The sequence below is a fragment of the Bison bison genome, unplaced genomic scaffold (assembly GCF_000754665.1).
Source record: "Bison bison bison isolate TAMUID 2011002044 unplaced genomic scaffold, Bison_UMD1.0 scf7180017864367, whole genome shotgun sequence".
NCBI classification, from domain to species: Eukaryota; Metazoa; Chordata; class Mammalia; order Artiodactyla; family Bovidae; genus Bison; species Bison bison.
This window is the reverse complement of record NW_011494939.1, coordinates 801760-826761: the sequence shown is the minus strand read 5'-3', so window position 1 is coordinate 826761 and position 25002 is coordinate 801760. Positions and strand designations below refer to the sequence as shown.

At 39.2% G+C, this 25002-nt stretch overlaps 2 protein-coding genes and 1 pseudogene across 6 annotated transcripts in view; 1 reads left to right on the top strand and 2 right to left on the bottom strand.

Moving 5' to 3' along the window:
- Nucleotides 1-2362: 2362 nt before the first annotated feature.
- Nucleotides 2363-4127, bottom strand: LOC105000033 (annotated as a pseudogene).
- On the top strand, nucleotides 3968-23373 carry KCNMB3 (potassium large conductance calcium-activated channel, subfamily M beta member 3). 3 transcript variants are annotated; one of them, XM_010855611.1, is made up of 6 exons: nucleotides 3968-4384; nucleotides 9641-9749; nucleotides 11653-11844; nucleotides 13598-13796; nucleotides 14755-14985; nucleotides 16606-23373. In XM_010855611.1, exons 1-6 carry the CDS (start codon nucleotides 4126-4128, stop codon nucleotides 16639-16641), a joined length of 1026 nt encoding a protein of 341 aa, XP_010853913.1. In that variant the 5' UTR covers nucleotides 3968-4125; the 3' UTR covers nucleotides 16642-23373. The 3 variants fall into 3 exon arrangements, with proteins under 3 accessions (XP_010853913.1, XP_010853912.1, XP_010853914.1); XM_010855610.1 differs by having other exon boundaries at nucleotides 14755-23373; XM_010855612.1 differs by lacking the exon at nucleotides 9641-9749 and having other exon boundaries at nucleotides 4323-4384; nucleotides 14755-23373.
- The window catches only part of PIK3CA (phosphatidylinositol-4,5-bisphosphate 3-kinase, catalytic subunit alpha), a 90274-nt gene continuing 83493 nt past the window's right edge, over nucleotides 18222-25002 (bottom strand). For all 3 annotated transcript variants that reach the window (XM_010855613.1, XM_010855614.1, XM_010855615.1), the window contains one exon: nucleotides 18222-24342. In XM_010855613.1, coding sequence (XP_010853915.1) covers nucleotides 24072-24342 — 271 coding nt within the window. In that variant the 3' untranslated portion in view covers nucleotides 18222-24071. The remainder of the gene's footprint in view (nucleotides 24343-25002) is intronic.

Below are 25002 nucleotides of genomic sequence, written 5' to 3'. Positions count from 1 at the left end.
TTCAGTATCAGTCTTTCCAATGAATATTCAGGACTGATTTCCTTTAGGATGGACTGGTTGGATCTCCTTGCAGTCCAGGGACTCTCAAGAGTCTTCTCCAACACCACAGTTCAAAAGCATCAATTCTTTGGTGCTTAGCTTTCTTTATAGACCAACTCTCACATCCATACATGACTACTGGAAAAACCAGAGCTTTGACTAGATGGACCTTTGCTGGCAAAGTAATGTCTCTGCTTTTTAATAAGCTGTCCAGGTTGGTCATAATTTTTCTTCCAAGGAGCAAGCATCTTTTAATTTCATGGCGCAGTCACCATCTGCAGTGATTTTGGAGCCCCCCAAAATAAAGTCTGTCATTGTTTCCATTGTTTCCCCATCTATTTGGGATACATGAATCCTAGGGACTCAGGAAGGATCTCAGAGACCAAGGGTGGGGACCAGGGACTCAGGGAGGGTCTCAGGGACCAGGAGTGGGGACTAGAGATTCTGTGTCCAGTGAGGGTCCATGCACCTGGCCTCTCTCACCACTGCACTTCTTGTGGCTTAGCTTGTGTGTTCCTGAATGGATGCATTGGGATGGCAAGTCATACCAACCACTGCAGGTTCTTCTTGGGTGGAGTGTGTTAACGGGCACTTGCTGTAAGGGTGGGAGGGTACTGGTGGACAGAGAGGCCAATTGTTTCCAAGTAAAGGGGCACCAGGAAGAAAATCAAAGGGTAACAGGTTAGGTTACTCCTTTCCACTTACCATCATGAAGAAGAAGTGAAGCCGCTCAGTCATATCTGACTCTTTGCGACCCCATGGACTGTAGCCTATCAGGCTGCTCTGTCCATGGGATTCTCCAGGCAAGAATACTGGAGTGGGTTGCCATTTCCTTCTCCAGGGGAACTTCCCAACCCAGGGATTGAACCCGGGTCTCCCACATTGCAGGCAAATGCTTTACCCTCTGAGCCACCAGAGAAGCCACTTACCATCATGACCCTATGTAAAAAGGAAGAAAAAAACTGAGCACAGGCTAGGTCTGAGGTCAGTCTCAGATGGCCAGTTGTGCCAGCTATTTCTAAGACATACCAGGCCCAGACTTGTCCAGGACCCAAAATAAATCTGCCTGGATCTATCAGAACTTTTGAATTGGAACTGAAAGTAATTTAAATTAACTCACTTTCTTTGTTCACACCCTCTTAAGATGATTTTATTAAAAGATTCTACATGAGTATTTTCACTTGGGTGGAACTAGAATCATAAAATGGGAAGCCCCAGGCAGGTGCAAATTCAAATAGGAGGTCTCAAAGGCTCAAAAACTACCATATTTCTGAAGTTGATCCAAATGCATAAAAATAGCAGTAAATCACTCACTTCTTTTTTTTTTTTTCACTCACTTCTTCAAAGAGAGTTACATACTAAATTGCAGGGAAATTTATTAGCACATCTAATCTGAAAAAGAAAGTTCTTGTATATTTATAAGGCTGTGACAAGCAGGAGGTAGATGGGGAAAAAAATCTAGTTGCTACCAGTTTTTATTCCAAATTGTATCAGTTTATTAAAAACAAATAATTTACAAAGGAAGTAGTCCATAACTCTAGTAGAAAATTAATACAAATCAGAAGTATATATATTTTACATTAAGTGGTATTAATACAGTTGCAGGTAGTAGTTAATATGGCTATATATACATGATGTTTATAGATGAGATTATGCTTACCTTCTTGCCAACACCAACGTTTTGGAAAATGTTAATATAATATTGGTGGTGGTTTAGTTGCTTAGTCATGTCTGACTCTTGCAACCCCATGGACTGTGGCCTACCAGGCTCCTCTGTCCATGGAATTCTCCAGGCAAGAATACTGGAGTGGGTTGCCATTTCCTTCTCTAGGAGATCTTCCTGACCCAGGAATCGAACCCAGGTCTCCTGCATTGCAGGCAGATTCTTTACCAACTGAGCTACAAGGAAAGCCTCAAGATAATATTACCTTTACTTAAAAAAATTCAGCAAAAGTAGTCTACTTGGCATTCTGTCATCATCATTTTGGTGAGCTGCAATGTAATAGTAATTTATGTTCATGATTTGGTGGTATTGAAAGATCCCCCACATGTCTTTTAGTTATCAAACAAAGATAGAATATACAGTGGGTTTTTTTTCCAACTTGAAAGCAGTCAATGTTTATTAGGGGCTTCCCTGGTGGCTCAGCAGTAAAGAATCTGCCTACAAAGCAGGAAATCTGGAAGATGTGGGTTCAATACCTGGGTCAGGAAGATTCCCTGGAGGAGGAAATGGCAACCCACTGCAGTATTCTTTCCTGGAAAATCCCATGGACAGAGGAGCCTGGTGGCCTATAGTCCATGGGGTTGCAGAGAGGCAGAGGACACAACCGAGTGACTGAGCACAGTGTTTATTAACTGAGCAAATTACAAAAATAATCACGGTAGATACCTTAGTTCATCCTTGTAATAAGCCTGTTGATCTGGTTGATCTGGTCTTCCCTGTTGTCAGCATTTCCGCTTTCTACAAAATGGGTGGTCTTTTTCTTCATTCCACCTTGTGGAGAAGACAGTTTGAAGGGCCACAGGAAGTTGTTTCCTTCTTTGAAACAGTTTCCAACAGTACTGTTGGATCTCATGAATCAGATCCTCCATGCAGAAGATGCCATATTTACCAAGAGATCGAGCAATCAACATGTTATCCATCAGGGCAATTCGCTTCTTGTTGATTTTGCCATAGCCACGCTTGCAGATCAGTTCATTTACGGACTTTAGATTTGGGTACCCCCAAACAATGTATGGTTCCACAGTTTCCAGCATGTTAACTGAAGTCTTGGTGAGCTTCACAAAGGTGCCATTGAAGATCTGTGAGAGGTGAAGAAGCTGCAACACTTTTCAAACCTTTGTGCTCACACCACTGATACCTCTGATCCTGATGACAAATGCCAGTTTGGGTTCCACGGTACATAGATTGATGACTTTTTGTGCCACCATAGTCATTTGAATTTCCGTTCTGTACATCTGCCTGTATTCCTTGTGATATTGCTTGGCTTTTTCATAGATAAATTTCCTCCTTGCCTTTTGAAGCTTCTTTTGGGCAAGCTTCTTCCTCAGGTACCTGATCTTAAATTCTGCAAAATTCTTTCACTTTTTTTTAAGGGTTTTTGGCACAGCAAGAATCTTCTTTTTCTCCTCTTCTGGCACCCTTCATGGTTCCAGCTGGGAAAGAGGTTTGATACAGTTTTGCTTGTTTGTTTTGAACTTTGATGTAGTTTTAAGGGTGAGTTATTTTATGACCCTTGGAGTCTTAAAAATTTGTTAAATCACATATGGTCTAGAAATGAATTCTCTTAATCAGAAAATGCAGTTAACAAGAAAAATCCATCCTCTAAGCTTGCACTCTAACAGAAATTTTTAAAAATTTATTTTAATTTTGGAGGATAATTGCTTTACAATGTTATATTGGTTTCTGCTGTACAGCAGCGTGGATCAGCCGTGAATATACACATGTCCTCTCCCTCTTGAACCTCCCTCCCACCACCCATCATCTTACCCCTCTAGGTTGTCACAGAACACTGGATTGAGCTCCCCTGTGTTATATAGCAATTTCCCATTAGCTATCTATTAATGTATATTCTACACACACACACACATACACAAGCTCAGACGGTAAAAGAATCTGCCTGCAACGCAGGAGACCCGGGTTTGATCCCTGGGTAGAGAAGATCCCCTGGAGAAGGAAATGGCAACCTGCTCCAGTATTCTTGCCTGGAGAATCCCATGGACAGTACAGTCGCAAAGAGTCTGACACGACTGAGCAACTAACACTGTCAATGTATATTCTAATGGAAAAACTCGAAAGGAAAAAAGGAAATGTGGACAGGGCAAAACATTTCCTCTTTTTATAAACCTTGAACTGATATGCCCTTCACCAATTACATAGGGTCCCTTGGGCCTCAGAACTTTCCACAAGCGTTTCGGTCTCTATGGCGATGCGTGACAGCTGAAGCCAAGCCCAGGTGTTAAGGCGGAGGCAGACTCTGGGTGAGCTTGGGGAGAAAGTCTGGCCGCAGAAGCCATGGAGGGTCGATCCTGAGCCTTTTGGACGGACTGCTCTGCCTTGCCAGGAGTCTGCAGAGCCGCCTGGACATGCCTGTCCTAACCTCCCCACTCGCCAGGGGAGTGGGCGCGGCACACCCCCAGATGGTAGCTCTGGAGGCGCAGATGCGCCTGAGGACCTCCCCTGGGACCCCACTTCCGCTGATGTTTAAACTTCACCCTTCTGGCGCCCTCAGAGGCTATGAGTCTGGTGAAAGGAGTCCATTTTGCCTAGGCCTCTGTGTCTCATGCAGCCGTTCAGCATCCCTGTTCAAATTACACTCCAGGGTGGCCAGAGACGCCAGGGGAGGTAAGTCACCCCCAGAATCTCTCAGCCTTTATGGGCATCTCACTGAACAACTGGTTAGAAGAAGAGCGGCCTCAAGGAGCTCCGGGGTTGAGTCTGGCCTTTATCCTCAGAGGGTGTCCACTTGTCATGTCTGCCGAGGGAGCCTGGAGGCCTCCCCAGCAGCGCTGCTATCACAGGGTGCATCCTTCCTCGGCTTCCTCCTCTAGACGGCAAGTTCTTGGAGGCTAGGACTCTAACCTCCCTGGCTCTGCAGCAGTAGAACTCTGCCCAGCACACAGTTGGTGCTCAACGAATGTCTGTCAGTTGAATGAAGTTACTATCAGCATTGGTTTCATTGGTGAAAACTGCTTGGATCTTGGCGTCACAGCCAGGGTTCAAATCCAGCTCGCTTAAATGACTGTCTGACTGTGGGCAAGTTACTTCACCTCTCTCTGCCCCATCCCCTTGTCTGCTGATGGAGGTAGTGATGGTCTCTGCATGCCTTAGTATAAAAGCCAGTGCTACTTTCTGTACTGTACCATTTTACATTTCAGCTGCTGTTATTAACCACCCGCCTCTACTATCTAAGGGGGAAGTGAGACCAGTTATCTTGAGGACCTCTTTCCTCCCCACGGGAATGCAAAGCAGAGGTGCTGTACATCTGCCTGCCCCCAGTGGAGCAGTAGGGCACTGAGAAGTGGGCACCCACCTGGAGAGAGGAGCAATGCCTGAGGGTGTTGAGGACTGAGATATTAAGGCTTGCCAGCTTACTCCTGGGAGGGTACATTTCATAGCTATGTTTGCTCACTGTATTTGGAAACCTGGGTGGTTTGTTAGCAGCTTGAGTGGAGCTGGGAGCTGAGAAAGTGAACAGTATAAAGATCATAATGGTCATCACATCGCTCACTCCCGTCTTCTGTAACTACGTTCATGCACCTTTGAGAGAGAGAATGCAGGAAAGTGAGAGAGGGGTTTGGATGGAGGTCAGGGCTGGAGGAGGAAGGAACAAACAGAAGAAAGAGACCGAGGCAAAAACACTTCTCCCTTACAAATGAACTAATGCTTTTGAGAGAAGACAATTAAAGTGAATCATTGTAAGGCAGAAGATCAAATGACTAACATGCAAGGGAACAAGTTCTAATGCCCCATTCATAACACAGTCAACTAGCAGTAAGAGCAGTTGTGTTCTCCCCAAGGCAATACAGTGTCCCATTTCCACTTCTGATATGCACAATTGGATCACCCATCTTGCCTCATGGTGAACTTCACAGACCATATTGACTTTCCTCAACCTCCTTTGCTGTTTCAAAAGAAGTTGTTATATAGATTTGTAATTAAAAAAAAAATAGAAGTGTAAAAATAATCACCCACATCTCTGCAACACAAATTATAAGGAAATGTTAATTTAACATACCCAGTGCTTAAAATTACATACACATGTGAGATGAGTGTCAACAGAACTATCAAGCCTTGATGAACCTCGGCATCCTTCTAAGGAAAAGTCTACCCAAGTAACAGTGTTGGAGGGAGAGGCTGCTGGCTTCCTCAGGGATCACAACCAGATGAACATGCTCAAGCTCTTTGAATTTGCCTCAGGCTAAGCCAGAAAACACCCATAGCAAATGTGGTAGTTTAGGAAGGTGGGAAAGTCAGTTCTGAAAGCAGAGGAGCAACAGGAAGGGGTGGGTACTGCCATGACTGTGAATAAAATCCCTCCAGGTACACACCTTGGTTAGAAGTGAAGATTATTGCTGGCAAAAAGGAATGAAAATGCTATTCACTCATCTTATTGGCTGGAGAGCAAAATTAAATCACTCTTAAGCACTTTGAGGTCCTTGGATGAAAGGTACTTGTAAATACCACAAATTTAATTACATATTTAAATCACAAATTTAAATACCATAAATTTAATTTATGGCCTGGGGAAACTGGAAACAGTTTAATATCCAACAATAGGGGAATGGTTAAGGAAATTATGGTGTATCCAACTGATGAAATATTATGTACCCAGCAGAAGGGTTACAAAGAATTGCTGCCAACATGGGAAAGTGGTTATTATGTTAAGTGAAAAAGACAAGCTTAAAAAAAGAACCCATTATGTCCAGTATGATCTCATTCTATTTATTTTTTAAATTAATTAATTTGTTGGCTTTGCCATGCTTCCTGAAGGATCCTAGTTCCCCAGTGAGAGATCCAACCTGTACCCCCTACACTGGGAGTGCAGTCTTAAGCACAGGACCACCAGGAAGTTGCTGCTCTCCTTCTATTTAAACAATATAGACAAAGGGAATAACCCAGTAAGTGAAGAGTCATTGTCATCACCTTTATCATTATTTTAATTAAAAAATTTAAATATGGAAATTTTATTGTTATTATTTTGTGAGGTTAGTATCTTTACTTACCTGTTTACCCTGTAATTGCTCTTCATTTTTGACTAACTCTCGGCTCTTAGATTGGATTGTTTTCTCTCTGCCTGAAGTAACTGCTTCACCTTTTTCTTTAGTGGGGGTCTGTTGATGGCAAACTCAGCTTTGTGTATGTCTGAAATGCCTTTATTTCTTACTTAACTCTTGTGAGCTATTTGCTGGGTATAGAGTTCTGTTTTTTATCAGCATAAAGGCAATATTCCTGGCTTCTGTTCTTATAGAGAAGTAAGCGCTCAGCTTAATTGTCATTCCTTTGAAGTTAATCTTTTTCTCTGGCTGCTTTTAAGAATTTCTCTTGTCTCTGTGCAAAATCTCTGTGATGTATGTAGGTGTGGGTTTCATTTTATTTTATCCCACTTGGCTTCTGGAATCTGTGGACTGGACCTTCATAATTTCTTTAATATTATTGTCTTTTTAAAATATTACTTGGCCTTTTTTCTCTTTTTTTTTTCTGGAATTCTGACTAGACTTTATGCTAGACCCTTTCTATCTGTCTTCCATGCTTCTTAACCTTTCTTCAGCATTTTCCAGTAAAGAAATCTCTGTATTATATACTTTAGCTATTTTGCAGATCAAACTGTTTACTAATTATCTTTTCAGATGTATCTAAATCACTGTTAAATGTATCCACTAATTTTTTTTATTGAAGTATAATTGATTTACAGTGTTTCAGGTATATAGCAAAGTGATTCAGTTATATATATATACACACATACACCCAAATGGGCTTCCTAGGTGGCAGAGTGGTAAAGAATCTGCCTGCCTTTACAGGAGACAGTAAAATATAGCTGTGTATTCATTTTTAGCAATTATTGTTTATTATCTTTCCCTCCATATATGAAATAATTTCTTCACAAGGTGTCTTTGAGGTTTTCAGCTTTTCATAAAGCCTTTAAACAAAGTGGACAGAAATATTAGCAAGAATAGTCTATTATACTACTAGGTCTTATTCCCAGGTTATGCCAGTTTTGTACATCACAGGTATAATTGGCTATGTTAAATCAATAGGTCAGAAATGGCCAGAGAGGCTTCATAATAAGCCTCTTCATGCCTGGATTCCACAGATATCTGACAATAAGCCTCTGGAGATTTTACAATATAGAGCAACTAAAGCCCAGTTTCAGAACACGAGGGAAATGCTGGGTGTTGGGTATTGGTAACCTGGTGGTTTAATCACTAAGTTGTATCTGACCCTTTGTGACCCCATGGACTGTGGCCTGCCAGGCCCCTCTGTCCCTGGAATTCTCTAGGCAAGAATACTGGAGTGGGTTGCCATTTTCTTCTCCAGGGGATCTTCCCAACCCAGGGATTCCAACCGTTGTCTCTGTGTCTCCTGCAGTGGCAGGCGGGTTCTTTACTAATGGGAACCTGGAAAAGAGCCAAACCTTCCTTTAGGGCTAAAACTCTTAATCAAACTATCATACTTGTTGAGAAACTATAAAATATGCTGGCTCAGATGTCATTAAATTTTCCTCCACTGCCCATTCTCTGAAGGTGGGATGATAGATAGAGGGTGAGTAAAATATCAAAGGAGACTAAAAATCCCACACCAGGACTCTGATTCCCAAAGCAGTGTAACGACAGAGTTGTCATCATCTCCTGAGGGTAGTGCCTCCCAGAGCAGTCCCCCAGAACAAACTGGATTGCCCCACATCCTCTCACTCACACTCTCTTTCTTCGGCTGAGCCATGAGGCTTACAGGAACGCAGTCCCCCAACCACGGATTGAACCTGCTCCCTCGGCAGTGAAAGCACACGGTCCTAACCACTGGACCACCAGGGAATCCCCCCCAATCTCACTCTCTTGTCTGAAGATATTGCCAGGAGAAAGGGAATTAGGGAGAGAAAGGAGGAAGGGTGGAAGATAAGGTATAAAACACGCTTTCAGAAGACAACAACTAGCAATTCCCTCTACAGGGTTTTTGCTTCACTTCAAAATTTTAGTAAGCTTTTTACACAGCTTGATGGAGCCTGCGTTTTTACCATTATGGCTGGATTTGTTTGGCTTAAGATTTCTTTAAGCTTCTTAAAATGGAAATACCTCTGGGACAGAAATGCCTGCTGAGCAGGGAACAGTGACAGTGACCATAGGCAGTGGTGGGACTGGCGGATTGGAGAAGACACCCCTGTCCCCAGGGGCAGTCTTTGCTCAACTCAGCCAGCTGTTCATAGGCCGTGATGTGGCCTTTGTGATTTTTTCCAAAAGTAGAAATCTGCATTTGTGTGAGAAATTTCATGATTTTTAAAGTGTTAGCAGCTAATCCCACAATTAAAAAAACACACAGGAAAAGCCAAACAAAACACATCTGTGGGCTGGATGCTGTCCATGGGCCACCAGTTGGTGACCTTTGTGTTGGACTTGGTTCACTGGACAGCCCCCTTGTGAAAGAATTTATCACCTCCTTTGCTAGTACAGAGCAGAGAAAGGGAAGAGATGGAGGGCCTTGTTTGTGGAGCTGTGTGAAGACAGAGAAGAGGTGGGCGAGGGGAGAAGCCACAGCGAGACCCTCGCTGTTCTGAGCAGACTGGGCCCCTGGCCAGAAAGCCCTGGATGTGCTGTCTTCCCGGCAGCTGGACATGAAAGAGCAAGTCAGATCCTCCTTCAGGATGCTGTTAATTCCAAATGGGAGCCTGCGGAGTCATTCTTCCCATATGGAATTCATAAAGGAATGTAAAAAATATTTTCTGGGGGAGTATACAATATCCCTGAGAGATAAGTAAGTTTATATGAAAGCTACTTACAGGTGATTCTTTCCTAGTCATTGATTAAACAGATCTCTAAAGACTTTACCCAGGCAACATTCCTTAGTTTTGTTACATTTAAAAAAAAAAATTATAACGTGTCATTTTAGCTTATTTAGATGGACTGAGCTCTGAATGTAAGATCTCACTGTGTTGCATCAAGTCTGCCCACACCCCTCAGGTGAACGGCAGAGGGGATCATCCCTTCACCATGGGGTGGTAAGTGTCCCACTTTTTTTCTTCCAACATTTGTCAAGAAAAAAGAAAAAAGCTTTATGTTTGAAATATGATGAATGGCACATATTTAAAGTATACCACTTGGTAAGTTTTGACATATATGTGTAGCCATCACCCAGTCAAGATGAGAAACATACCCGTCACCTACAACCATGAAAGTTTCCTTGTGCCCCTTAGCGTGTCCCCTATGCTGCTTGCACGCTAAGTCGTTTCAGTTGTGTCTGACTCTTTGGGACGTATGGACTGTAGCCCACCAGGCTCCTCTGTCCATGCGATTCTCCAGGCAAGAATACTGGAGTGGGTTGCCATTTCCTCCTCCAGGGCATCTTCCCAACCCAGGGATCGAACCCGCGTCTCCTGTGGCTCCTGCATTGTAGGCGGATTCTTTACCACTGAGCCACGGGGGAAGCCCATAGCATCCTCCACCCCCCAGGTAACTGCTTAATCTACTTTCTGTCACTAAAGGTGTTGGAATGGAATTATACACTGTGGCCTCTTTCATTTGTTCAGCATTTTTCACTCAGCGTAATTATTTTGAGGTCCATTATGATTACTGTGGGGAGAAAGCAATGGCACCCCACTCCACTACTCTTGCCTGGAAAATCCCATGGACGGAGGAGCCTGGTAGGCTGCAGTCCATGGGGTCGCTAAGAGTCAGACACGACTGAGCGACTTCACTTTCACTTTTCACTTTCATGCATTGGAGGAAGAAATGGCAACCCACTCCAGTGTTCTTGCCTGGAGAATCCCAGGGACGGCGGGGCCTGGTGGGCTGCCGTCTATGGGGTCACACAGAGTCGGACACACTGAAGTGACTTAGCAGCAGCAGCAGCATGAGTACTGTGATTCATGGGGTCTCAAAGAGTCGGACACGACTGAGCGACTGATCTGATCTGATCTGATGAGTACTGTTTATCGATTCTGTTGTTGCATAGTATTCCTTTATACAAACGTAAGAATTTATACTTATTGATAAAAGTATATCATATATTTGGATTGTTTTCAGTTTTGGGATCCTTACAGTTGGGGTGCCAAGAACATCTGTGTACATGTCTTTGTATGGTCGGGTGCTTACATTCTGCTTGGTAAATACATACCTAGAAATGGAACACCTAGGTCATATGGTCCCCTATATATTTAACTTTTTTAGGACATACCAGCTGTTTTCCAAAGTGCTTATACCGTTTTATATTCCCATCAGCAGTGCAGGAGAGTTCTAGTTCCTTATATCATCTCCAATACTTGATACAGTCTGTTGATTTGGTTTAACCCATTCTAGTGGGGATGATGTGGTATGTTGGTGTAGTTTTAATGTACAAGTTTCTAACGAGATCTTATGTGCTTATTTGCTATGTATATATCTTCTCTGAAGTGGCTGTTGAAACTGTTAATCGTGTTGTGTGGCATTATTGAATTTGAGAGTTCTTTAATGTGTTCTGGATTCAAGACCTTTATCAGATAAATGATTTGCCAATATTTTCTTCCAGTCTGGTCTTGTTTTTCATTCTTTAAACAGTGTTTTTTTGAGGAGCAGAAATTTTCATGAAGTCCGGTTTACTAATTGGCTCTCTTTGTGCCTGTGTGTCAGATTGTGCTTGTGTGTTGTATCTAAGAAATATTTGCCTACACCAAGGTCATAAAGGATTTCTATTATGCTTTCTTCCCGAAGTGTTAGAATTTAAACTCAGGCTTTTAAAAACAAATACTGTTTATTTAATTTTAAAAACTGAAGTATAATTGGCCTACAACACTATACTAGTTCCAGGTGTGCAATGCAGTGATTCAACATTTCTCTATCATGCAAAATAATCACTACTGTTCCCAATTGTTTATGAGAACTGGGGTCCCAATTTATTGAAATATCTCCTCCCCTGTTCCCATGAAGGCCAGCCTTTTCTACCTCAGGGACGAGGAGAAACACAGACCACAATGATGGAGACCCACCAGACGTGCACAGGAAGCTACCATCCAGTGCTGGAGAGGACCGGGCCGTGCTGCTAGGGTTTGCAATGATGGGTTTCTCGGTCCTAATGTTCTTCGTGCTTGGAGTAACCATCCTGAAGCCCTTCTTGCTCAGGTGAGAAGAGAGAGAGGAGACAGAACATTTATCCTAGGTATAGGCACAGTGATAGAGGAGAGGGGAGACTGGCTTTGCTTTCTCCAGAATCCCTGTTCTTCTCTTAGTGCTGGGAGGCAGCTGGGTGTGGAGGAAGGGGTGGTGAGAAAGTGAAAGATATTCCTTTGCTGCTCCTCCAGTCTCCAAAGTCTTTCAGTAGGGGGTCCACATATTCGATATCCCTGCAGGTAATACATTCTTTAATACACTAACATCCTAAGGAAGGAGATGAGCATGAGTTTCTGCATGAACATAACAAAAATTTTTTGAGTCTGAGTTTTTGAGTTTGGTAATATCTACCTGGCATATTGTAGTTGCTCAATAAATATTAGTTTTCTTTTAAGTAGTTTCCTTATTAAACACATGTAATAAGTTACCATTAAATATATACTATATATCAAACATATATTTTATCCCTATATAAACTTACAGCAAGTCCATGAAGGAAGCATTATTACTTTGATTTTCACTTTATGAATGAGAAATCTCAGGCTCAGAAGAGCCAAGGAAAATACCCAAGGTTAATACCACCACAGTCTTCAGGGGCAGGACATTTGTCTACCCCTTCTCACTCTATCTATGACATTCTATGTGTGTGGTGTGTGTGTAAATCCTCAAGGAATGTTTTCCAAGTAATATTTTTAAAAATAATTGTTATTTATTTGGGGCTATGCTGGGTCTTTGTTGCTGTGTGGACTTTTCTTTAGTTGCAGCAAGTGGGGCTACTCTTTAGCTGTGGTGTGTGGGCTTTTCATTGCTGTGACTTCTCTTGTGGGGCACGGGCTCTGGGGCACCCAGGCTTCAGTAATTGTGGCACGTGGGCTCAGTATTTGCGGCTCCTGGGCTCTAGAGCACAAGCTCAGTAGTTCTGGTGCAGGGGCTTAGTTGCTCCGAGGCATGTGTAATCTTCCTGGATCAGGGATAGAACCTGTGTTTCCTGCATTGGAAGGCAGATTCTTTACCACTGAGCCACCAGGGAAGCCAAGTAAAATTTAGTTTAGTACAACACTTATTGAGCCTCTACTATGTGAGAGGCATTGTGCTTTCTGCTTTGAGGAACATAAAGATGCAGAGGATATAGTTCTTGACCTTAAGGAATTTACTAACGTTAAAATAAGGCAAGTTTTCTAATGGGATTCCTCATAGGATTTGCACTTGCCTCTTAGAGAGAGTAAATGGAATGGCCAAGTTGCCTAAGAGCCCTGTGGCTTGACTCCTTCCAAAGGCACATTTTCACCAGGACAAGCCAGTGGGCAGATCTTGAGTTGATGAGGCAGGAAGAGATGGTAAGATTTCTGAGTGTGAATTTTTGTGGTTATAGTATTTAGGCTAATATTGCTAAAAAGTATGTTTCCCCAAACACCTTAAATACTGTTAAATTCACAAATTTCTGGGCCTCAACTCAGACCAACTGAATCCAAATCCCTGGAAGTCATAGAACCCATGTTTTAACAAATTCCTCATTTTAACAAACCCATTCAGGTGATTCTGAAATTCGAAAATCATTGATCTATAGTGAGAACTATGCCAGAAGGGTCATAACTGAGATGGAACTTGGTACCTGGCTGCCGTTTATCCCATTGCAAAGTTCTCTGTGCTCCTGAATCGCTAAATGCCTTCTGTGATGGGTCCTACGTTGCTTTGAAATACATTAGAAATACAGGACTAAATTTTCTAGGGATGAAAACCATTTATTTACTTTTCCAAATGGAAGCACTCAGAGAGAAGAATCGAACTGCACTATCATTCATGTGCACACCATGGATGACTGGACGGACTGTGCATTTACCTGTGGGATGGACTGCCGAGGTCAGGGCAAGTACCTGTGTCTCCAGCTATTTGTGAAGCTCACCCATTCAGGTCAGAAAGTGCTCCTACATTATAATGAAGAGGCTGTCCAGATAAATTCCAAGGTAGTGTAAACTTCATGTGTGAAAGTGTTCTAATTATAGCAACCTTTCCATGGCAGACTGTCCCTAGCAAGGGGCCATCTCTAGATAAAGCTGTTTTCTTCCACTCAACGTATCAATAGTGACCCAATCAGGATAAATGAAGCTAAAAGCATTCTTGGAGGAAAAATGGGGTATATAGAAAAGAGAGTTCATGTTGGTGTCTGGAATTTAAAGACTTGAGACAGTGAACAAAATTATTTGTAAGTAGTCTTAACTTCTTGTTGGGAGATCCCATTCCTCATCGTATCGAAAATGTTAAAATGAACTTACAGCCCACCTTAAATCAAACAATCATTCTTATCAAAGAAATTTAAAGATTATCCTTTAAAGGATACTCAACAGGTTCATGGGAGAAGGCAATGGCACCCCACTCCAGTACTCTTGCCTGGAAAATCCCATGGATGGCGGAGCCTGGTAGGCCGCAGTCCATGGGGTCGCACAGAGTCGGACACGACTGAAGCGACTTAGCAGCAGCAGCAGCAGCAGACAGGTTCATATGATTTAAAAAGTACATTTTCACCTACCTATAAAAAGTTGACTTAAATTAGTTGACATTTTGCACTTCTTTGTGTTTACTTAAGCACTGGTTTCAATCTGGTGATTTCTGTTTTGGATGCCATAACCTTTAAGGTCTCGAATGTTTTTGCAGGCCGACGGCAGAGTGTCTTGAGTGCTTAGTGGATATGGTAATACACCTCAGTATCTTCATTCCCACATCTTTGTTTAGTGCTCAGAAATGGCCAGTTCACTATTTGCCCTCCTGGCACCCCTTCCCCATGAGCTATGTAATAGGTCTTATCACCTTCAGAGATTAAAACTCTTAATAGCTTCAGCTGTGAAGTGATTTCAGAATTAAAACTTTAAAGCGTTTGATTTCAGAGCCAGCGCCCTCATTTTTCTTCCTCTTCCGTATTCCTAGTGCTTCTACACACCTAAGTGCCACCAGCATAGAAATGATTTGCTCAGTGGTGCTCTGGACATAAAGGAATTCTTGGATCACAAAAATGGGACCCCGTTTTCATGCTTCTACAGTCCAGACAGCCAATCCGAAGATGTCATTCTCATAAAAAAGTACGACCAGATGGTGATCTTCCACTGTTTATTCTGGCCTTCGCTGACCCTGCTGGGTGGTGTCCTGATAGGTGGCATGGTAAGATTAACACAGTACCTGTCCTTCTTGTGTGAAAAACACAGCACTGCATTCAGAGGTGAGGTAAGTGGCAAAGTTCTTCATATGGCACAGCATCAATTCAAACTGTGGCGTGTTGGGAGGAGCAAAGGAAGGAGCAGAGAAACCTTAAGATGGTGGCCAAATTAAAGTCCTGGCCTTCAGATACCTGCAGGGTCTACACTTGAGGGCCTGATTATGCCTACTCGCAAACTAACTGTGTAGAAACAAAGCATGGTTAATTCATGTGGGAAAGAAAAATGTTAAAAAGTCTCATTGTATATTCTATTCTATAAATAAATATAAATTCACCATCTTTTTTATTCCAAATCTCTCCACATGAGCCAGGGAAGCACCTTTTGTTTCCACAGGGTAAAAGGAGCTCACGGTCATTGTGCTTCGACTAGTATCAGCCCCTGCTAGAACCTGTCACTGTCAAAATAAGTGATGCAAGTTTCTAACCTGCTGAGCACTGAACAGGCAGTCTAGTTCCATGCAATGCAGTGAACATTAAAACACTTGTCAAAAAAGTCTTAGTGAAGAGCAGTTCATACACTACAGGAAGATAATAATCTGGTAATTTCAGAAAACATGGACCTACCATTTTACCTCATCGTCCATGAAAAAAGAGGAAAGCTGCTGCCTGGGAAATTCACTAAGCTTAGTGTTATCTATACTTAACCTTGCTATGTAGCATGTGATTTTTCTTTTAGAAACATTTCTTTCTAGTTAATTATGCTTCCCATAAGTTCATTTTGCTCTTTGTGTACACTCTGGAGGGAGTGGGAGAGGTGGCTAGAAATGTTATCAAGTTAGGGAGAAGCTGTACCGGATAGAATTTAACATTCATCTCAGATAATCGGCATCATAGAAAAGTCCCACATGGATAGTCAACAATTGTCTGTACTTTAATTAATGAATCAACCATGGTTATGAAATAGTATCACAAGACTCTCCCAACAAGTGCTTTTCAGATTAAGCTGAATATGAGTTGAAAACAGACTTCATTTTGAAAACCAATGTTCCTCAAAGTATCATTACAATTTTACTAAAAAACTTACATCATGGACAATAAAAAGGATGACTTTTGAAGCGACTCTGATACGTAGATGTAATCAAAACAAACTCTGATTCTAAGCCAGTTTAATGCCTTTTAGCAATAATTGCAAGTCACACATTATTAAACAAACTGAATAATAGAGCAATATTGACTTGACCAGCAGTGAACAATTTGGGTATTTTCTCCTCCTCCTAGTGTGGAATAGTGGAGAGAACATGTGTCTCAGAGTACGATTTTTTAAAATTTGTAGGCCATAATTACAGCTTTTCAGATACGTGTCCTTGGGCAAGTCAGTTGAACTGAGCCACTCTTCTTGTCCGTAAGATGGGGATGGGTCTTTTCTTTCATGACGTTATTTTTAGGGAAGAAAAAAGGCAAAGTATGCAAAACACCTAGGTTGGTTTCTGGTACCTCGTAGATAGATAACAAAACTTTCGCTAAGTTTGAATTTTTAGTTAGCCTTACTCCTCTTCTGGGTATATACCCAAAGGAAATGAAATCAGTACCTTCAAGAAATATCTGTACTCTCATGTTCACTGCAGCACTGTGCACAACAGCCAAGATATGGAACAACCTAAGTGTCCATCGTGATATATATATGTGTGTGTGTGTGTGTAAACATACATACAACGGAATATTTTTCATCCTGAAAAAGAGATCCTGACATTTACAACAACATGGATGAACCTGGAGGGCATCGTGCTAAGAACAATCCAGACACAGAAAGGAAAAAACTTCATTTCACTTATATGTGGAATCTAAAAGAGTCAAATAAATAAAAAGCGGAGAGCAGAATGCTGGTTACCAGGGGCAGGGTGGGGGAAATAGGGGAGACACTGGTTAAAGTGTACAAACTTCATTATAAGATGAATAAATCTCATGATCTAATGTACAACATAATGACTATAGTTAATACTGCATTGAGTACCAGAAGTTTGCTAAGAGTCTAGGTGCTCTCATCACACACACACACACACACACACACACACACACACAAAGGTAACTACATGAATGATACATTAGCTTGACTATAGTAATCATTTCATTATGTATATCAAATTACCATATTGTAAACCTTAAGTATGTACAGTTCTTATTAAAAATAAAATAATTCAACCAGTCTTGGTACCTTTTGTTGGACAGCTGAACAGGGGCTGGGGTAAGGAGATGCAGGAGCCGATTCCTCCCCACTTTTTCTTGGCTAAGTATGATATGTATCTAGAGTTCGGAACATGCTCTTTAGAAGGCTGTAGTAGATTATTTTGTATGCCAAAGACTTCCATGTAATAAAATATATGTATGCATACACTTTTTAAGTCATTCCACAAATCGAGATTTTCTAGATTTCTTAAATTAAGGTCACATATCTATTCCATTTCTTAGTAAGTCTGACACCCACCTAACAATATGCAGCTCTTTGGATTTTTCTCCTAACATATTAAAAACAATCGGAAACCTAAAGCGTATGAAAGTGTGAAACCTGAAGTGTTTCAAATACTATAGTTTTCCATTTATATAGTAGCTACTTGGCTCATCTAAGGAAATAGAGACATTATGCTTGAAGAACAAAGTCAACTTACAACGTTAACTCAAACCATTTGGCCTATGAAAATTTTAGCAGTTATTCGCTGTGAATTGCTTAGAAGCACTAAATATCAATGCCCATGTGCATTACTGGTCCAAGAAAAGCCCAGACTTACCTTTTGCAAGGTTTATGATAGCTGAGTGCAAAACCAGTTTGCTTCTAGACGAACTTCACTTTTAGGTTCTGGTCATCAACTGACTTGGGAAAAAAATCTGTCCACACATACAGATACATTCATATGTGTATGTGTACACATGTAATATCTGCTTAAAATACAAGCATATAATTCTTCATGTTTAAAGGAAGTTAATATTTAAACTGATATTTCTCCAATATTCATCATGTTACTGCGACAGAAAAATTGGCTTTTAAGGCATAATAGTTTCAGGTTTTCAATCAACTAAACTTAGTCATTGTTGATAAGAAAAATTCAGCTAAATTTTGATTATTACCAACAGTGGTTTGCTGTTAAGTATTAAAAAGATGGTTTGCTATTAAGTATTAAATGGCAAGTGTAATTATCACAGTTTTTTTGTTCAACATATAGTACACTAAGGATTATTTGGACACAAGTTAAAGTAATTTTTTTTTTTTAATAAACAGCGTGATGTTACAGACTGCAAAGTTAAAGCAGACATTGACAGTTTCTGATGAGCACAAACAATTAAGTGCAGTCACAGGCCAAACTTCTTGCCAGGAAGAGCATGACTGGGACGAGGTCTTAAATTTAGTGACACTGTTATTATTCTGTATTCTCAGTACAGTAACACATGCACTTGCTGTGTCAAATACTTTTTTGGGCCATCATTAAAAGAACATTTAAAACATTTTCCTCCTAACTAATGTGGTATACTACAGGACTCTAACTCAATGAAAGACAAATATAGAGAAATAGATTTGTGACAATAAATGGGGCCAAAGAGGGTGATGGGAGCTCCTTTTTGAAGCTTCCAAAGTCAACACTGGAGGTGTCAGTAGTCTATGGTAGTGTCACATTCCCAAGATGTTGAAGTGTAATGTTCTAAAAGGATACATTCTTTTAGATTTTATTCAACCGAAATAAAGTCTTAGGACTGAACCGCACTGAAAACATTAACTGCATTTGAAACTTTGGTTCCACAGCCAGAATCATTTCTAGAAATCATGAAGGCCAAGCTCTCCAATAGGAATATAAATCTGATGAGTTTTTTTTCTTATGAAATCAATGGCTAGTGACCACATTTGGAAATCTGCACTAGAATTAAAGAGGTTAGTCTTATTAAAGATATTCTGAGAAAATAATAGAACAGTGAAGGTTCTGCCTCTTTGCTATCCTAGAAGGATTAACAAAAGAATCACCAGAAATATACACGGCTCTTAGCATAACCACAGAATTATTATAGTGAGAGATTAAATAATATTCTAGATAGATTCATAAACTTAATGCTTACAAAATGCATTATCCTTCCCATTCTTACCAACAGGAGGATTGGAGTCAACTGTTGGTAGTAAAAACCAGCTACCCATCTATGCTAATATGTACAGTGGACTGATCTTTTTTCTTTGTTGCTAAAACTCTTAAGCGTAGTTGTGTAAAAGTTAAGTCATAAGATTTTCTTATGGCTCATAACTATCTCTTTATGCTAACTAGCATGGCTGAAGTATGAACATAACTAAAACCAAGCAAAAGGAATGGCGCTGCATTGACAAAAAGTGCAAACCCTTACTCAAGTGAAGCACTTGAATGAAATGAGCTTGGAAAAACTAACACCCCAACTTGGGAAACTCCTGATTGATTCTAAATTCTTCTGAATTTTAGAACCTTGATGTTTACACCTTTTATAAATGATGTCTCTTGACTAGGGTTAGCAAGTACTGTGTATACAAATATAAATGTCTGCAAATATACACATAGCAATTTCACTAACAATTAAAAAAAAAAAAAAAACTAATTTCAAATGCTAAATTCAGGAACCTAGTACCATGAACCTCCTAGCACTACTGCCTTTTCCAAATGGCTGGAGCAATGATTAAATTTTAACCCTTTTTTTTCTAAATGTATCCAATGCCATTAAAAACAGGACATGCCAACTGTGACTTTATAAATCAACTCTGACTTTATAAATCTAAAATACAGTGCTCTCCAAATTTCTGTAATATCAGAGCCAAAAGTATTGAATTGTGACTCATGTACTTTTTTTTCCTTATTAACCTTCTGAGGTAGAGTTACCCATCCAATTTTATCAGGACCATAGTTATCTTGAGCTGAACCCTATATTCTTTTCAGAAAGTGAAAATAACTCTTAAGAGAAAAGAAAAAAGGCTTCCCAGGCCATGGTACATAAGATACATTTACAATTTTTAATGTGATAATTAAAAAATAAAAATGGTTTGTCTTTATATTTTAAAAAACAGCCCAGCTGTATTATTCTCTATCACCAAGAATTATTATCTGAAGATTTTGTCAGTGCTGATTTGTATAGTTCAGCCTTCACAATCCCATCCTTGATGAAGAATTAATTCCCTCATGGTGTGCACAATATACTCTCACAGCTTTCAGCCTTCTTAGTGCCCGATCCGAGCAGGACGGATATGAAGAATGTAACTCATTCAAGCAACTCCTCCCTGTTCTGCCCCCTCTCTTCACATTCCCCTCTTCTCAAAAATATCTGAAGTATGAAAGTTGTTTTTAAATAGTAGAAGCACCACAATCCATTAACACCACATATGGTCTTTAAACTGAAATATTTTAGTGATGCCTTGGACATCAAAATCAATTTTTAAGATGGATTCTGAATGTGTGGGTCCAGCCCAGGTCTGCAGTTTGTGCAGATAACAGAAACAAAAGGAATTTATAACATTGAGAAAAAGTTAACTTGCTATATTTAAAATAATGCTGGAAATTATATTTCTTCAAAATGTGGCAAACACGGACTACTGATCAGGGTATGAATTAAATGGATTTACAAATCACTAAGAAACGAATCCAAGTTTATGTACTGTGACATTTCCATGGTGCCTTTAAAATACATAGGCTGCTCATACATTTTTTTAAATAAATGCCAAATCACTAGATTTTTGATGGAAAAAGAATACAGATGGACTGTGTTTTACCTACGTGAAAATCACCAATCCATTTAAAATAAAATCCAAGAGGATATATACATTCTAATCAAGTAATTGATTATTTTCCTGATTAATAAGAACTACACTTTACACAAAATACTTTATCAGCAGCTGTTTTCTTCAAAAAACCAATAGTCATAGTTTCACAGTTGAAAAAGTTACACATTAAAATATTTTACAATTCATTATATATTCACCGGGTTCCCATTTCCTAAAGGGCTTGTAATATAAAGCAGATTAGAAGGGAAAACCTCAAAAGTTGATTACTTCGACACTAAGTTTTACAGAGGACACTAAGAACCACAAAAAGCTTAGGTTCTATCATAAAATAGTGACCAAATTCCATTCTTTTTTAAAAAATCCAATTAGAAACATCTTTTTAAAAAAACCAAATTCTACAACATGATTAACAGATTTCAAATTAACAGCATTCTGAAAGTCTTCAAAATAAATGATTTTATATAGCTGAAAATATGATAAAAAGTTAAAGCATGATTTTCAAATAGTTGATTATTTCTTGCGAGAAATGTGTTTAAATTAAGTTTTATTTTCTTTAAACCTATTTTTCTTTTCTCCAAAATAGTCATTAAAGGAAATATTGCTCAATTGGCCAAATGAACCTGTCAAGTCAATAGTCAGTTATACCACATTCAATGACAAGGACGGTTGGTCATAGAAATTGGCCAATAGGAACTGATCTCTGATACTGAAGTACCTGGAAGTAGCTATATTATCACTGACTTGAAACATATCCTAGTCATCCCATGTAATAATTTAATTCAATTTTTGGTTCCTTGCCTTCTGAGTACTACCTGTCCCCTTTTTCCTTATTTTTAATGTTGTTTGCATAAACTCTGCTTGGATATGTTTGAAATATACTTTGTTTTTAGCTAGTTCACTTAATCTATAGTCTTTATAGAACCTGTCTACATTTCATCCAATGGAATTAACTTGGTTGTAATAACTCTTAAAATTTGGGATAAAATAAGCTATGTGGCTTGTCTTTTAGTGGCAGAGAGGTCCTAGGGGAAGGGACTATCTGGACTGATGTGAAAAATGCAAAAATTATATAAACTTTGTACAAGGAAGCTCAAAGCTTTTTTGGCACTCAGTAAAACACAGTTAGTTCTCTGTTAAAATCTCAGTTTCCACCATCAAAACTTCTTTCAGAATTGTATTATTTTACTGAGCGTTCCTGTAATTAATCCCTAATACAGAAAATACTGGGATGTTAGTATGTATTAACTGAATAAATCTAAAAGACAAAAAACATTAATCACAAAGTTTTAATAAGTTTGAAATTTCCGATATCTGCAAAAGAATCTATCTGGTCTCCTGCTTAAAACAGAGTTTAAACTCTCCTTAACTATTCCAAGACAGTTTAGAGAAGTTTCCCTAATTTTCAAATTAATCTTTCTTATTGGCAATATTATGTACACACTTTAGTGAGGTACCTAAGTCTCCAATAATTATGCCCTTTAAGGGTTCTAAAATAGCCAAATATTAAGAGTATCTGTATTAGAGTCCCTGTTTACTATCCAAGACTTCTACTATAGGTCTGATTTCATAAGTGGATATTCTTAAGTGATGCTGTATACAATATGCACTCTTCATAATGTTGTACTCCAATAATAAGCCTAGTCTAGAAAACTGTCAGTAAATTATTGCACTTTTTCTGGTGTGGCACCTGGACATTTGCTAAAGCTATTTCCTAGGGCATTAATCATTCATTTCAAATACTCAGTAAATTATCAGATTGTAGAGTGATGACTAGCCTGAGCCCCTACATTCTGGGTTAATGTTTTTCAAAATGTTTAAGAATGTATCTTGTGCTCAAATGCTATTTAATAAAGTTGGAAAGTGAGCCCTGATTAGAAATGGGACATGATCTTAAAATGGTTTAAGGTCCTAATTTTACTAGGGAGAGACTGAGTAAATAGCCTTAAAAGGTAAAAAGTTCATGATTTCTATTCCCCTTATGATAAAGTATTATTCATGAGCCTACTTGGGTAGAGGGGTGAAGCAATTAGGAAGATAAGTCTAAATTGTGTTAATTTGGCAACTAATTTCATATGACTGAGGCATTCTCAACTATAAAAGAGGATGGAAGATGGGCGATTCAAGTGAAAACAGAAGACAATAAAAGGAAAGAGAACTTTTAAATCTGTTTTCCTTAAGTAGTTATATACTAGTCATTGGTATGAGATAGTGCCTGAACCTTACCCACAGATCAAGAAAAAAGCTGACCATGCTGCTACAAACAATAAAAATTTGGGGTGCAAAACAATGCATGACTATGGGACAGATCATGTAAATAAAGAATATATATTAATGATAGTTTCTATAATATAAATAGCCTTTAATAAAAAAAATAATCTTTTTAATAACATTAATACTCACTTCTATTTTCTGGAAAACATGCATGAAAAATGTATTCAATTCATTGCAAAAGGAGAAAAAAAAAGTCAATCTAAGGTGAATACTGTACAATTCTGGAGCAAAAATTATTCCTGCTCATTCTTTCTCTACGATGATTATTTTACTTTGAGGGAGCCCAGAATTTCCCTGGGAAATAAGAATCAGATTCTTGTAAATACTGTCTAGGAAAAAAAAAAAAAAACTCAAAATACCACTTTGTAACAGGTCTCATTTGTGACTGCTTCCCAAACTTTGCAGATAAGACCCCAAATCATCAAAAGGTTTGATTTATTAAAAAAGAAAAGTCTCTGTTGAAATCTCAAGAGTCCCTTACACCCCAAGCATTTTTCTTCATCAAACAAGGAGTCAAAAACCCACTTCAAACTATAAATTGAACAGCAATGGAAAAATAAGAAATTTTCATTATTTTCCAATCTTAAAGTAATTTAACATCAAACTCCAGTTTACTTGGACCTAATGCAATAATAGATTTTGTTGTGTCCACATTTCGAAACAGAAAACATTTGCAAGACAAAAAGAGAACATCATCCTTTTTCCTTCTCCATCATTTCTATATATTTTGGGTTTTTTTGTTTTGTTTTGTTTTTTAAAAAAAGATACAAACAATCTTTAAAGTTTACCTTTTTGGACTTAAGGCATAACATGAAATTGCGCATTATTCTAAAGCTTAATTTTGAAATGAACTAGTTTAGTGCTATCAAACCCTGTTTGCGTTTACATTATTTAAATTATATAGTATTTTATTTCTGTTCTTGCTGTAAATTCTAATGCTGTTCATGGATTGTGCAATTCCTATGCAATCAGTCTTTGCCTGTTGACAGTTATTAACAGTGCAGTGTAGAATCCAGATACTGAGCTTTTAGTTTCTTAGTTATCATTTCAGTTCAAAGCATGCTGCTTAATTGTGTGGAAGATCCAATCCATTTTTGTTGTCCAGCCACCATGGTGTGCATCATTCATTTGTTTCATGAAATACTCCAAAGCCTCTTGCTCAGTTTTATCTAAAGCTAGGGTCTTTCGAATGTATGCAATATCATCAAAAGATTGCAGTTCTGGCATTCCAGAGCCAAGCATCATTGAGAAAAGATTTATGAAGAGATTGGCATGCTGCCGAATAGCTAGATAAGCCTTGTAACACATCTCCTGAAACCTACAAGTAATAAGAACAGTTTGGTCAGTATGGAGTAAATCCTGTTAATACCTTCAGGTCTCTGCTCAAGTGTCACATAGTTATCGAGGCCTTCTTAGACAAAACTGTAACATACAGCATTCTTCTCCCTATTCCTCTTACCAACACTTTCTACTCCCTGACCTGACACTAGAATGTGAACTCTATGAGTCCATAAGGAGTTTGTTTATTGCTGTCACCAACCCCCAAAATAATGCCTGGCACATTAGGAATAGAATAGGATTTATTAAATGCATGAACTGGTCTATACTAAAGCTTTTAGGGTTAGGTTAGGACCAGGACTGAGCTATACATAAAAGATAATTTTATAAAAGGTTTTTAAAAGTACATTAAGGTTTTCAGATAGACTAATGATACTCCATAAGGTGGTAAGAAAAATTATGAACAAACATGATATTCATGGCTGACTGAATTCCTCACACTGTATGACTAAAAAAGTATTGTATGTAGCACACTATACATGATTCGTTAATACAGAGAAGGTGGACTCCAATTTTTAAACAGCAGTAAAGAAAAACTTTTACTGTCCGAAGAAGTTTAAAGATCACTTTCTTTTTAGGCCTTAACTAATTCAATAAGTTAAACTGGTTTTTCTTTCCATTTCTTTCACAGCATTACACA

Bases quoted from the DNA above. Each gene is read 5' to 3' on its own strand.
- KCNMB3 (XM_010855610.1), top strand. From the start codon at position 4,126: ATGCCTGTCCTAACCTCCCCACTCGCCAGGGGAGTGGGCGCGGCACAC. The intron at 9,750-11,652 runs GTAAGTGTCCCA...GTTCCCATGAAG, and splicing joins CATCCCTTCACCATGGGGTG to GCCAGCCTTTTCTACCTCAG. The intron at 11,845-13,597 runs GTGAGAAGAGAG...TCCAAATGGAAG, and splicing joins CTGAAGCCCTTCTTGCTCAG to CACTCAGAGAGAAGAATCGA.